The 13570-nt window shown below is 42.0% G+C and overlaps 1 protein-coding gene across 1 annotated transcript in view; it reads left to right on the forward strand.

The window, feature by feature from the left end:
- Nucleotides 1–9025: 9025 nt before the first annotated feature.
- Nucleotides 9026–13570, forward strand: part of LOC136786220 (roundabout homolog 2-like) — a 318430-nt gene continuing 313885 nt past the window's right edge. The window contains exon 1 of the mRNA XM_066747816.1: nucleotides 9026–9867. Coding sequence (XP_066603913.1) covers nucleotides 9807–9867 — 61 coding nt within the window. The 5' untranslated portion in view covers nucleotides 9026–9806. The remainder of the gene's footprint in view (nucleotides 9868–13570) is intronic.

A 13570-nucleotide genomic window follows, 5' to 3' on the forward strand; every position in this document is an offset into this window, starting at 1 on the left:
CAAATCTGACAGCAAATGTATTAAGTAAAATTTATAGTAAGGGAAAAAATTGCGAAAGATCGTCACTGGTATAAAGATAGAAAAATAACATCGACCCAAGCGCCAGTATAACGTTCTCTCTAAAAGTATACTGCTTCTATAATTACTGAATTAATATTGATCTGAACGAAGGACCCTGGGCACTTTACTTAAGTGTGAGAACCTCGAGATGAAATATCAGAAGCACATAACTTCGTTATTATTCTGTTTCCAGCGACCATATCAATGTTAATTAAACCAGTCCGACGGACAGAATGTAGCTGGTTATTGGTAATTAAGAATTTGCATCGCAAAGTGAATATCGCGTCTAACGATGCTTGACAATCCTTGTCCCATAGCGGACAAGCGGGTAAAGTCACGCCAAGGGATCCTGTACTTGCTACAAATTACGATCGAAAGTGTAGTATAATGGAGTCCATTAAGAGCTTCTTGCCAAAGTATTGATGAAATTCAGTATCCATCCCTCCATTATTATATACATATATTATATATAGCACTAGAGCACGAATGAAAATCTCTCCCTCTCTCAGGACACGCAAGATTGACAAAGAAAATGGCTAATAGGAGACGGGCGTGTAAGATATTAAGCCAACCATTATTACCGACTCTGAGACTTCTACCAAACAATTTTTCATCCGGAGAATGATTTTCTTTGAACCATTTATCACCCCCCGATACGGCTTATAACTTTTACAGGAATACTCTTCGATGAGATTTTTGATAGAATTTCCATCGACGTGGTCTCTCAGACACTATATATATATATATATATATACGCTTCTTTTCACTAAAGAGCTGTATCGCACTAATAACGCAGGAACCCCGTAGAGTCGCGACAAGGATGTGCGATTGCATACTGGAAGAGAGAAAGAGGAAAGACGCAGTGACGAGAGGGAAAGAAAAAAAGAAAGGTTACCGTAGTTTACCTTGCCTGATTAATGTACTGGGCACCGCGAGGGATCGGCCTGCTTGTCCAGGGCGCGGGAGTAAACGAGTAGCGTTATTAATTGATTTATAACGCGTCATCCCGCACAGCGTATGAAATGACTGCTCTGCTCATTAATTATTGTATTAATTATACCAAGTTACGTAACTCGCTTAAAAATTGCTCATATAAAATACCTGAATCTAAATGAGTATACAATGGTACTGCCAGTTTTTTCTCCCTACACAATATTTGCAGTCAATCAGAGAATATATGAGATGCAAAAGCGTAAAAATGTATAGCGTTTGTGTAAATAGGTGTAATTCTAGGGAGATGGCAAGTAGATACAATGTATTTCCTGCGAGCTTCTTCGTAGTTGAGCTCGGGACGTTAATGAGTTAATTTGGTTAGTAGTCAAACGTGATCCCGCAGGTCTACCGAGAGTTCCAATCGGAATGCATTAAGCCGCTATCGATCGAGAAATCGTGCTCGCCTGGGATCCGAATAGCGTCGAGGCTTTGACCGGCAATTTAAATCGCAATGGTGCACGGGGTGCATCCAAAACGTTTACTTACTTGTAGCTATATAGCTAGCGTGGGGAGACGCTCTTTGTTTTCTCACAAAGGGAACAGAATTCTACTGTTGACGCAGAGAACTTCGAATGAATATGCACGCACCAATCTGCTTTCGGAAACGTCAAAAAAGCAGTGACGTCGCCTATCTGGTTCTTCCCACCACCCCGGAACTCATCTCCGTAAAGTCAAAACCCTGCCCCGTGGCGCATTAGCATACTACCACCGGCTTAGGTGGAAAGTAACGCTGGCAAATTGAAATTTGCATTTTCCTCATATTTTCAAATGGGATCCAATTTAGTTGTAGGAATCGGTAAAACCATTTGTACATTTTCCACGGTACACCTTCCGTTATTCCAAATCTTCCTCAATGACGTTTTCTCTCATAATATTTTCTTCAGACTTTTTATTAATTCCTTACACGACGGTACGCATATATACGTGTTTTCACATTTAACGGGGCAGAGTGACTTGCGACTAATATATATATATATATAGGGTCGAAGCATACATGGCGCGAGATCCAGTAGCTTTATTGTGACAGCTGCGGACCGATACGGATTATCAAGTATGAATATTGCTATATACTCCATACTATATATATAGTATGGGAGGATCTCAGCAATCAGGTGGACAAATCGGTCAACTGATTTTAGCCGAGCCACCTCTCAATCAATGTTTGTTCACGATGCATCGAGTTCGGTTGTTCAAAACAATAACTTTGCGCGCATAATGGCGAGTGAACTGCAATCCTGGCACACGGTGGATGATAGGAATGCGTTATCATCGGATATCAGCATTGCAAATATGCGAGTTGCACATACGTGGCGACCCACTCCACTTACAGTTGTGTCCCCTCTGCTAGTTTCCTCCGTCCCATCCCAACTTCACCCTTCCTCTCCACATGCACATCTCCCGAATCAGCCCTTTCCCCCGAACAACTCTTGCTTCACCCTGGCATCCTCGCGGCCCACACATTCACGTCTGCCATGTTGCTCTGAATGAAAACAATATGTGAATGCCGATGCTAATGCGACTACAATACAAGAGGAAATATGCACTACACCACGTTACAATGTAAACGTATTATGCACGGATGAACAAATATGTTTTCAAATTCGAAACAAATTTACTGGAAGATTTTCAAAGCTTCCACGATATTCAGCCAAGTTCTCTCTCGTTGAATTAACATTTCTCAAATGTATAGTTAACATTTGATATGCGAATCTCTAACGTTTTACATCGTTTCTATAGGCTTTCTTCAAAATATCCAGTTTATAATCAAACGGATGATATATCATATAGATACTCGCATTGGTCGAAAGTTTCGAATTAACCCTTTTAGGAGGTACCTACCACTTCGTATATGACCGTAGCATGTGAAAATTTACATAATTCGATCTTTCAGGGTAATCTGATGAAGCTACGTTGCTGTAATATCGATTGTTACTGTTATCGCACGAGCGTTAATTTGAATGTGTGGTTCATGAGTCGCGGTTCGACGGTTCCATGCTCCTCTCTGCAGTTTCTATTTAGCATATCCTCATTACCATCAACGATACCCATCGTAAAGCAACGCTGCCGATAGAATTACCACTTTGCAATAGCGCAGTGCAGGAGCTTTAAAAAGGGTGAGGAGGGGGGGGGGGGGGGGAGGAGAGAGAGAGAATTGAAAAGGGAAAGAAAACTATCAATATTCAATTTTTCTACGTTAATTAAAGGCGACCTCTTGTCGGGCAACAAACGTATCCTACAGATTTTACAAAGAAACATTAAACGTTTTGTAATGTCTGCAGAGAAGAGAATAAAAAAATGTTACAAAGTCGAGAATGAGTGAGAAAGGGAATGCAGAAATGACAGGAAAGAAAAATGGGAGGTATTATTACGGTAAGAAAAATATTTTGGTTCAATAATATGAAGGGTGCCGAGGTTTTCTTTCCTGCGAGTCTCATTGGTTAGCGCGAGCACTGCTCTTGTTTAAATATAGAATAATGTACGACGTACTCGAGGAATGAACCGGGTAAAGTGGAGCGCAAACAATTTCTTGGCCGTCGTAGGTAGAAAATCGTTTCGGTTGGACCAATGCGGCCTTGGCAGGGCGAATAGCAAGAGTACCAGCAACTATACGACATCAGCAATGGTAGCTCTGAGAGAATCTCAGAAAAGGTTGCACGGCTTCCTTCCTCTTGACCCTTCCCCCCCCCCCCCTTCCTCTCTTCTTCCTCTCTCTTCGCCTTATCTCAAGACTCGTTTATACATCAGACCTACCATTTAATTAGAAACTTCTTTCCTAAGCGAAAACTAACGCTGGACTTCTTTAATTAGGGGTATAATATTCTTAACAGGGCATAGCAACGGAAGCCTACTTTAGCAGGCAGAAATGCAGTGTAAGATTTAATAGAATAGCTTGTTTTAACAGAAAAAACTCCAATCCCATCTTCCCATTCTCGTTGTTATTTTATAAGTTTTAATCTGATGTTCAAACTAATATATATACATGTACACACAGCAGCTCCAGCAACAGCTGTCTGTGAGCTTATTTGGACTTTGTTAGAATAGTTTTTAATTGCGTTAAGATTAGAGTTCGAACGATTGTAAGAGTTTGAATGCAGTAACGATCGTTGTTGTGACGTATAGCATCGAGGCATATTTTAATAAACGAGCTTGTTCCATCTCATGGATGTTCATGCTAAACAATGGTCATTGGCAGAACGGGCCATAGCGTGGTACACCGTGCATGAAACGCGAATTCACTCTCACACAAAACCCATACATTCTCGTAAACCGACCGCCAGGTTGGGTGATTTTGCAGACTACCGTTTCTCTACAGCATTAATTAGTGGATGATTTTGTCGACTCCGTTCAATGTGCTCACATTCGGCCAATAGCGTACAGTTAATGCGCCCCCTCGTTCCCGCGATAACTCTTAACCGTGTAGCGGGTAGTCGCGGGGTTGCGAGTCACGAAAGCATTGCATTCGTCCATATAGACTATATATATACACATACTATATCTGTAAATCGTCTTTAGTCCATCCCCATTAAGCCACAATTAAAGTTTTCTGGTATACCCCACACACATTTTTCCTATATTTTCATTATTCGACCATTTTGTAAAAACCCATTATATAATATACGTAAGAATGAATCCTTCAATATTTTATCGTAACACCATTGCAGTCAGAATTTTATTTTACGTATGATCAAACGACCCTTCGAGGACCCCCCAGATGCTTATTCAGTGATGTTTGGTGATCTTTCGATGTTTTCGAATAAAAGCTTTCGCGCGGGATGTTAAGCCAAACGTGTTTTCGATATTCCTTTCAGGTAGTGGCCGCTTTCTCGGGATCTAGCCAATTTCCTATCCATATTTTGCGGAAAAGATAGGATCGGACAAGCAAACAGGGTGGCTCAAAATTGAAGCGGAATCGTCGACAAAGAGTAAATATGCGACCTTCTCTTCTAGCATCCGCAGCACATTGAATGGTGGTACTCGAGAAAATCCGAGAAGAAAAAGAAGGAAGGTGTCCAACCGGCAGCGTGCCACAATCGTCCCCTAGGCCCCCGTCGTGAGGGACAGAGAGAACTTCAGGTAAAATATACTACATATACTAGTGTTAGAGCAATGTAGGGTATGGTCCATCCAGGCTTAGCACCTGGCCGTGAAATATCCAAAGAAATGGTGAATAAGCATGCCAGGTAGGCGTGAGCACATTTTCTCAACTACAACGTCATGTATATATAGGTTATAATGCCTGCGTATAGGTGTCTCCATTATTAATGGTTTTTTAAGCTCCAGACATTTCTGTAAAGAGAAAACGAGATTAAATATATATATGTGTGTCATTTCGATAAGAGCGTATAGCTATGTCAATGAGCAAACGATGAAAATTGATACGTTACCACGATACTTATTGGTCTATGTGCTCGTCCGAGGCTCTTTATCCTTTGCGTGAAAGCTCTAAAATAATTGGGGTTATCGAAGGCAATACGAGTAGGAGAATAAGCGAGGCTATGCAGAAATAGAAAGGAGCGTTAGATCGATAGTACCTTAACTCTGGCCCTGGGGATACATTCCTGAGGAGAAGTTTGCGTCCCTGCTCCTAGCAAGAGAGGCAAGGTTCATTTAACACTTGGACTAGAAGACTAAGTGGAAGGAAAAAGAAGCTGAAATCGACAGGGAGTTGGCGAAAGGAAGACAGACTGTTGGTCGAATGGTCGGGAGAAGGACGGACGTGGAAACCTGGCTAGAAGCCAGAGAGCGCTTGACCCTTCCATACGGTCACCCTTTAGCTTGGTTTAGTTCAGTGCTTTGTCCCCCGAGGGGCTTTCTAGAATTATCGTAACACTAAACCATACGTAACTCCTGTAACGCGAGGATGTTGTCCCTCCACTTAAAGCCAACGTCTTCGCGAGACTTTAGCGAAAACAAACTTGTCGACTTCGTTACTCCCAATACCCGTGACGTATGTAATATATATATACACTTTCCACACGCTCAACTTTTTTCCAAACCTCATCACTATTATATATTATATCGAGTCTAGTTGTTTACAGCGAGACAAACTTGGTTTATTATAATCGCGTTTAATTAATAATTCAAATTTATTCCAGCCAGTCGACATACGTATAGTATATAGAAGTCCACTCTCCGGTATCTCATCGAAGAGGAAAAAGTGGAGAATCGTCGAAAAGACTATTTTTAATATCTGTCTTCGCCGGTTGAATTCTACGAGTTTGCAAAGTCTTCCGAATGAGGAAAGTCTCAATGAATGCAAAGCTACGAAGAGCATCGAGCTTTCGCGCGCGCGCACGAGTGGAGATATACATTAAATCCTAACTCAAACAAACATTCAAAGTTTAATTTAGCGTGGAAACTGCTATTATTGATGCGGACTTGTTTAAGTGAATTATTTGGCTGAGTTGGGTGTTAAAACTCGATTGTTCTTCCGACGTACTTAGAGGAGGGTTGGAAGCCGCGAGACACTCGGAGAACCATTTTTCTCGTAGCGAAAAACTAAATGAATTACTTTAGCGACCGTTATTCACTGGTTTTCGGCACCCACGGCTTCCTGATGTATGGGAGACGCTCGTATAAGGACCATGGGGCGCCAGGCCACTTAAGAAGGGTGCGGTAGGCTCCCGAAACCACCATATTTTTCGCTAGTCTTTATTTATTGTGTGTTTTCCTCGGTGTACTCTCACTCTCTATCCGCGACTTCCCCTCGCTAGGTTCCTCCGTCTGCTTTTATTACCGGCTGAATTGTGATTTCGTCACGGATCCTCGACTTTGGCAAGATGCGCGCGGGCGCGCCTTGTGTGTGTATTTGTGAGTAGGTAGACGCGAGGCTATAGCTACGACGCTTCTCCCGATAAAAGGAATAAAACGGGAGTGAAGGTGGTTGCTGGGGTCTGAGATGAAAATGCCGAGTGTTTTGAGTGGACCAACAGAGGTGGTAAAATGGAATGTGCCATACACACGCACCGCGCGGCGACAAGAGATAAATGGTCATTATTTAGAAATACCTCGCACTCACACAAACGCACATTCGGCCACAGTTGCTCACCTCGAAGAATCGCTGTCACGCGCTTCTTTGCTTCCAGCTTGGAAAAAAAGCCTCGAGGATTAGAGACACAATAAGAGCTGCGGCCGGCGCTGGCGATGCTCTATGTGGGCGGTCCAGCAACAAATTTATTCGCCCCTTTGCCTCCACTATTAATAATCACCGTAATATTCTTCAGCCGTGCACCTCTCTTATCTCCGTTATATTCCAATATTCTATTATAGTACACGCGGACAAGTGTGATTTCTTTTCTTTTCTATTTTCATTTATTTTTATTTATATAATCAATGGTTTGCTTTCGTGAATGAGACTCTTCGGCAATTCTCGGAAATTACCTCCAAGAATATATTCCGTATCCGAAGCTATTTTCGAGTAAGCTAATAAGGCAGATCTAGCTCGGAAATTTGACTCGGGCAGCTATGATAAATGAGCGAATAATTGATTTACCGCGGATCAACGTAATTGAAGTGGAGACTGATATTAGAAGCTCCTTAACTTATTTGACGATCCAAGAAGCTCTTTCTTCGAGAGACCGCACACCGAGCACTATCTAACTCGCTCGAGGATACCAAATCGACGTTCCATAGAAACGCTAGTCGGAACCGTAAATTATAGTCGATACGTTATTGATTTATAGTTAATAATTCCTGCCAGTCGACATACAATCTTTGTGCTACTTGCTCGAAATAAAGGCAGAAGGAGGAGGAGGAGGAGGAGGATCGGGCTATAGGAAAAAACCTTTGCGATTGATTATATATTAATTATATAGCTTTAAATTATGAACCCTAATAGAACATTTATATATACACACACGACTTTCTCTGCCATTTAATGATACACATTAAGAAAGGATGGAACTAGAATTACGTGACCGCTATACGTGTACCTTTGATATACGTCGAAGCTCACTGAACTTGATAGCTATAAATCCGGATCGAGCGAGCGAGCGAGCGAGCGAGCGAGCCCTTAGTTTTAATTTTGCATGTAGTCCGCAAAACTTTTCTACACTAATAGCTCGCATGTTTTTTGCCCAGCTCCTACTTTCTCAGCGAATAAAGAAAGAACCGCATAGCATTCTGAAATAAACCTTTATCCGACAAATATTTAAGCGCGCACGACTGAAAAACGTATAATTTTTAGCTCCATATCGACTGTTAAAAACTCTCGGTCTCCGTAATTCAAAATTTATGCATCTCTACTATGAGAAACGGGTCATTCTGTGCTATCGCAAAGGTCAATGCTCATCGTAACAGCTATAAGCTTATCTCATAAGTGCAACGTATAAAGATAGTGATTTTATGGTTATACGCTTTTACACTCATTTTATTCGCGTAAATTTACGAATGCTTAAATAGACTCACGGTGGAAAAAGATTGAACTTCTCCAGTCGTATTTCTATATTATCTGCGCGCTTGTAACAGTATAATATATTGTATAATGATTGCACGATGAAGTGTTTATAATGCTCTTTGTTCATCAAACATTATTGTGCGTAATACGGGAAATCTTTTCAATTCCCTTGGTGATTCGTGCGCGAATGTCCAGAGGAATTTTAGAGATGACGTTATAACTCTGGTAGGTAATATCGGGAGTGAGAGAGAGAGAGAGCGAGAGAAGCGGAGTGAACGAGAGGCTGTGACGGAGTGACTGGAAGCTCCAACTCGACGGTCGACCCAATGCCAACTCCAACAGTCCAACTCGCTCGGACGGCTCCAATTGGAAGTGGAGGAAGTGGAGGCGCCCTCCCCGCCGGCTCCGCTCCCCGTCCGTGCGCGCCGCGCTGCGCGAGCGACCGGCGGGTGTGCGCACGAGCGATGAGCGAACGGCCGGTGTCGAGCGGAGCCGAGTCGGGCCGAAAATTGCCGAAGGGGCGCGTGGCGCCCTGTAAGAATCTCAGCATCACCAGTCGCGAGTCGGCCGCCGCGTTGTCAGCATTGAAATCCTGTGTCGTAGTCGATTTCCTTGTGGAATCAAATTGCACGTCGATCTTTTGACATCGCGTATTTTTATGCAGTGTCAAAGCGATGTCGTTGAGAACCAGTGTGAGAACTAAACCCTGCGAGAAGCGATCAAACTTCCCATCTTGAAAGTCAGTTGTTGAAGAAATCGAGAGTTTCGAGTATTTTTACCAGCCAACACTGCCTCGTTCACCTTTCACGATATACGAACGGATTCCGCCGATGGTACTTTGCATGGGATAGCATTGTCGGCAGAAGCGTTAAAAATAGCGCGCGAACGCACGGAGAACCAGTTGGCGAACCAACAGCAATGATTTTGCAGTCTCGATCGGTCCGGCAGTTTTTCGAGCGACGCTGTTAGTGGCGGTGTTTGGTCTAGTGCGGGGAGCATGACAGTATGCGGATCCGTTCGCCATTGTTTTTAGCAGAGTGAAAATTGTTTGATTCGATACTTGTGCGGGAGAGTTGGAAAAAGCAATGGGAGAACAACGACTGGTATCGCTGGCAGTTGCTGCGGGACAGTGTGTTGACGTCTCTGCGTAACAGCAGCGAGGGGTTATATTATATCTCGTTGCTTTAGAAAAATTAACGTGTTTCTTTTTTTGATAACAAGTGTCAAATTTCGGAGCATCTTGCATAGTTCAGTGTTTCGATCAGCAGTGCTTATATTCAAGTAATGTGTCAGTGAGGACGAAGTGATTTTCGTCCAAATTTTGAATTTTACGAACAAGTACGGATAATCGGCGACCATGTTGCATCACGGGCTTAAGCTGCTCTTGCTGATAGCAGCAATGGGAGTTTCTATACAAGGTAAGTCGAATTTTATTGGAACATTTGGAGCGACAAGGGCTTATTTTCCATCGCGTTTCAAAAGCAAAGGTCTCTCTTATTTGAACATAAAAATACCAGCTATTTTTATAGGCAATGCTCCGTTTATGTTACGCCGTGTTGTTCATACGTCCAAGCTTCGTATTACTCGACGTGCATTTTACTTGGTAGGACAAAGTAGAGGAGAGTATGTGGAGAAGAACGCGGAGCACACGGAGCGAAACTAGTAATAGGAGCGAGGAAGAGAAGGTCGGAGGTGCTAATAGCTCGTGTCTGCGAGGAATTATTTTCACGAGAAGTTTTGAATGGAGGAGAAGCGCGTACCTATCATACTCCCTCTTGTACTTTTCCAGAGAAAATTGTTTCTAGTTTCAAGCTTAATGCAAGAGAGAGAGAGAGAGAGAGAGAGCGACTTTCCAACTACAGACCCTACTCTATTTCATATTTCCGCAGTCATTAAATTGAAATTTGTTCTCATTTTAAGCCCTGATACTATATAGGATTGGATGAAAATTTCGAGATAAATTGTTGCTCCAAAGTTTCTCACGACGAAGGCGCTCGTGTCGAGAGATAACTACCTGGTTTTCAAAATTTTTCATTTTATGTACAACGTGGTCCAGGTAAATGCAAATAACTTATAAAGTATTGATTTTACTCGAACCTTTTCCAAGTGAAAACGCTTGAAATTTTCGAACGTGACAAAATTCGTACAGCCACGTTAGAAATTATTTACGATTAAGAAGATACGTGGACCACGTTGTATAATCGGGTCGAATCTTTGTTTTTCACCTCAAGAGTACATATATCGATCGCTTGATAACCGTTCGACGACTGTATTGTTCACTTTTGTCTCTCCTGATTGTTCTCGATGGATTTTCTTTGCTCTTGCCGCGAACGTAAACACGATGCACTCGTTGTCTCTCGCTACCTGAGGTTATCAAAGGCCAAAAAATCATTTGACTCGCGATAAGCGCCGCCGCACACATGTTTATCGCATTCAACGAATTGTTCTTCCTAGGTCAAGCGGTTTCCTCCTCGGTCGTGCATATATAAAAAGCCAACCGATCAAAGTGCATCAATTATCAATCGACTACTTTCCAGCGATCGTATTGGCACAGAAATATCTTTTTACAAAACAGCTCAAAGCGGTCTGCACCTTTTAGCGAAACGTTCAATTATCAACGCACATATAATTTAACGAAATGTACCTGAATGATGATTGATCGACAATGGATGATGTTTACACTCCAGTGGTTAACGAGGGAAATATATACAAGTTCTGATAGAAAAAATCAAACCATGACGTAAACGCTCCGATTTGTTTCGGACCTCGAGGAATCCTTGCACTCGGAAAAATTGTGCAATTATTACAAATTTGTTATTATAATAATGAAATTATTCACGATAAACTAGATCGTTAAATTTTGTTTAGTATTGTAGTAAAAACATTTACTGCTTGCAATTCTTTTTATTGTGTTAAGATGGATCCAGACACGTATAGCAAAACGGAATAACGTAAATGTAGAATCTGACGTTTACTCGCATGCGAAGCTCTTCATTGTCCTTATAGTACAGAGTGACTAACATAAAATGCAACCAGAGCATATATGCGTTAACTTTACGCTATCTCATTAACCATTACGTTTCCGGACTCACCTTAAGGCGGATCCAGACGTGCATCGGTTAATTGTAAAAGAAACGTGTTGCATTTAGTCGCGTATCACAAACTCTTCATTGTCGTTGTATTACGGAGTGTTTATGTAGTGTCATTTATACTTGATACGTGATATGGTTATGTACGTTCAGCTGCCACTTGCACATGTGGATTCACCTTAATAATGGTTACCATAGCTACTACAACGTTTTTATTTTAAACTTTATAGAAGAATTTTTCTTTCAACTTAGTGAAAATAATTTTAGTTTCAACAGAATCGCACTCTTCTTCCAATTATAATATATTGCATTATTCTTATATTATTCGAGATTAAACGTTTGGACGTTAAAAGAAATCCTCCGATTTCCGTAACAATTTTAGCAGTTGGAGAGTCCCATTCTCGTTACAAAGTGCGCGAATATAGCCGCGGCTGAGGAACGAAAACGGTCAGGCGGCAAATAATTTATGGTCGCGATTGCTATATAGACGATCCAAGTTTTTCTCATGTCGTACTAGCGCGTTCCGTACACGAATAATTAATCGACATCTACGACCACAGTCTAAAGATAGCTTTCCATGTCTGACTGACGTGTACATATGGTTTTCTGTCCTACGATCGTTTGTAGAAGCGATGCACTCTAGCTATGCATAATTGATACTGCTGCTCGCCCAGGTAGAACGTCGTCGTCGTCGTCCTCGTCGTTGTAGGAACAGTTTGTCTCTCGCTCTCTCTCTCTCTCTCCTTTCTTTAACGAAAACGCAAACTGAAGGCCTATTACCGGTAATTCAGCAATTCCCATGCGCCGTACGAGAAGTCTCTCGCCTGGCGCCACTGATTTCACCCCCTCCCCCCCCTCCCCCTCCTATCGACAGTTTCGTGAAAGATCGCAGGTGGATTGATTCATTCTTACTTACGGTGCTTACCTGAAAATGCACACCTCCACTACTATACTAGAATAGATTCTTTGCAAGTGAAAATAACGGTACTAATAAAAATTCCTATTATTCTTTTATCTCACCCTCCCCCCCCCCCCCCTTTAGTCGAAATAAAAGACTATGGTTTTTAGCGTGTATGTGACACATTGTCCTTTACATCCCTCCTGAAGTTTCCAAAGAAAGTTGTAATATATAGTGGAATGGAGACTCTCGCGTTGACAAAATTTGTCTTTCTCTCTGCTTCGTCGATGCGTAAGCGAAGATAGGGGTGCGCCGCATAACTTTGGAAAAACTACTTGAGCAGATTTCGTAGGACCCGCGTTCGCGACTCCAAATAAGCCGCGCGACTGTCAATCCCCGGAACGAGGGAATCGACACTTCCAATTTAAATATGTAAAATACATTCGTAAGTCGAGCTCGAGAGACGAGCTGCCGTTCTCCTTCTCGCCGGCGAGCTTCCGTTCTTCGTGCTACTTTATCAATTTAACTTTTTATTCGTCTGGAGAAGTACCTACGCTGCTGTCGCATGCTCGATCAAGCACTTTCCACCGTCCGGTGTCTGTATTACTGCAATTTTTAGTTCAATTACCCATCCGCGCGCGATCTCCCACCTTACCTTTTCCTCCCTTTTATCTTGTCGTCGCTTCTTTTACTTGGACTTGATCCTCGACCACTGTCATCGCTTCTCCCTCACCCTCACTTTATTCGCACTTTGAAAATTACCCCGCATGGATCGATCAGTTTTATTGTATAAATCAAACTTTATAGAAAATTGCAAATTATATATATTTTTCTTTTATCCCTGGTATATTTTCATTATATGGATACTATATATACCTAATTAGACGCACCTCTTGACTCAGCCACGTTTGAAATTCCTACAATCACCTATTTCTCTACAAATTGCAGTTACCACTATACCTTGCCGTCAGCACGACTATATACGTTTGGGAATGTAATTTGGCGAATGTAAGATTCGAGAGTAGGCTTTAATTAATCGACGAAGCCAATTCCAGTATTTAACTGTAAAAGGCAAACCTATAGTACAATATATAGTCTTTCTAATATTATCTTTCGTGCATCGCGCGTTTCTTC

This window comes from Prorops nasuta, unplaced genomic scaffold, assembly GCF_024137725.1.
Source record: "Prorops nasuta isolate Cenicafe-Biocafe unplaced genomic scaffold, Cenicafe_Pnas_1.2 PNAS00003, whole genome shotgun sequence".
In the NCBI taxonomy this organism is placed as follows: Eukaryota; Metazoa; Arthropoda; class Insecta; order Hymenoptera; family Bethylidae; genus Prorops; species Prorops nasuta.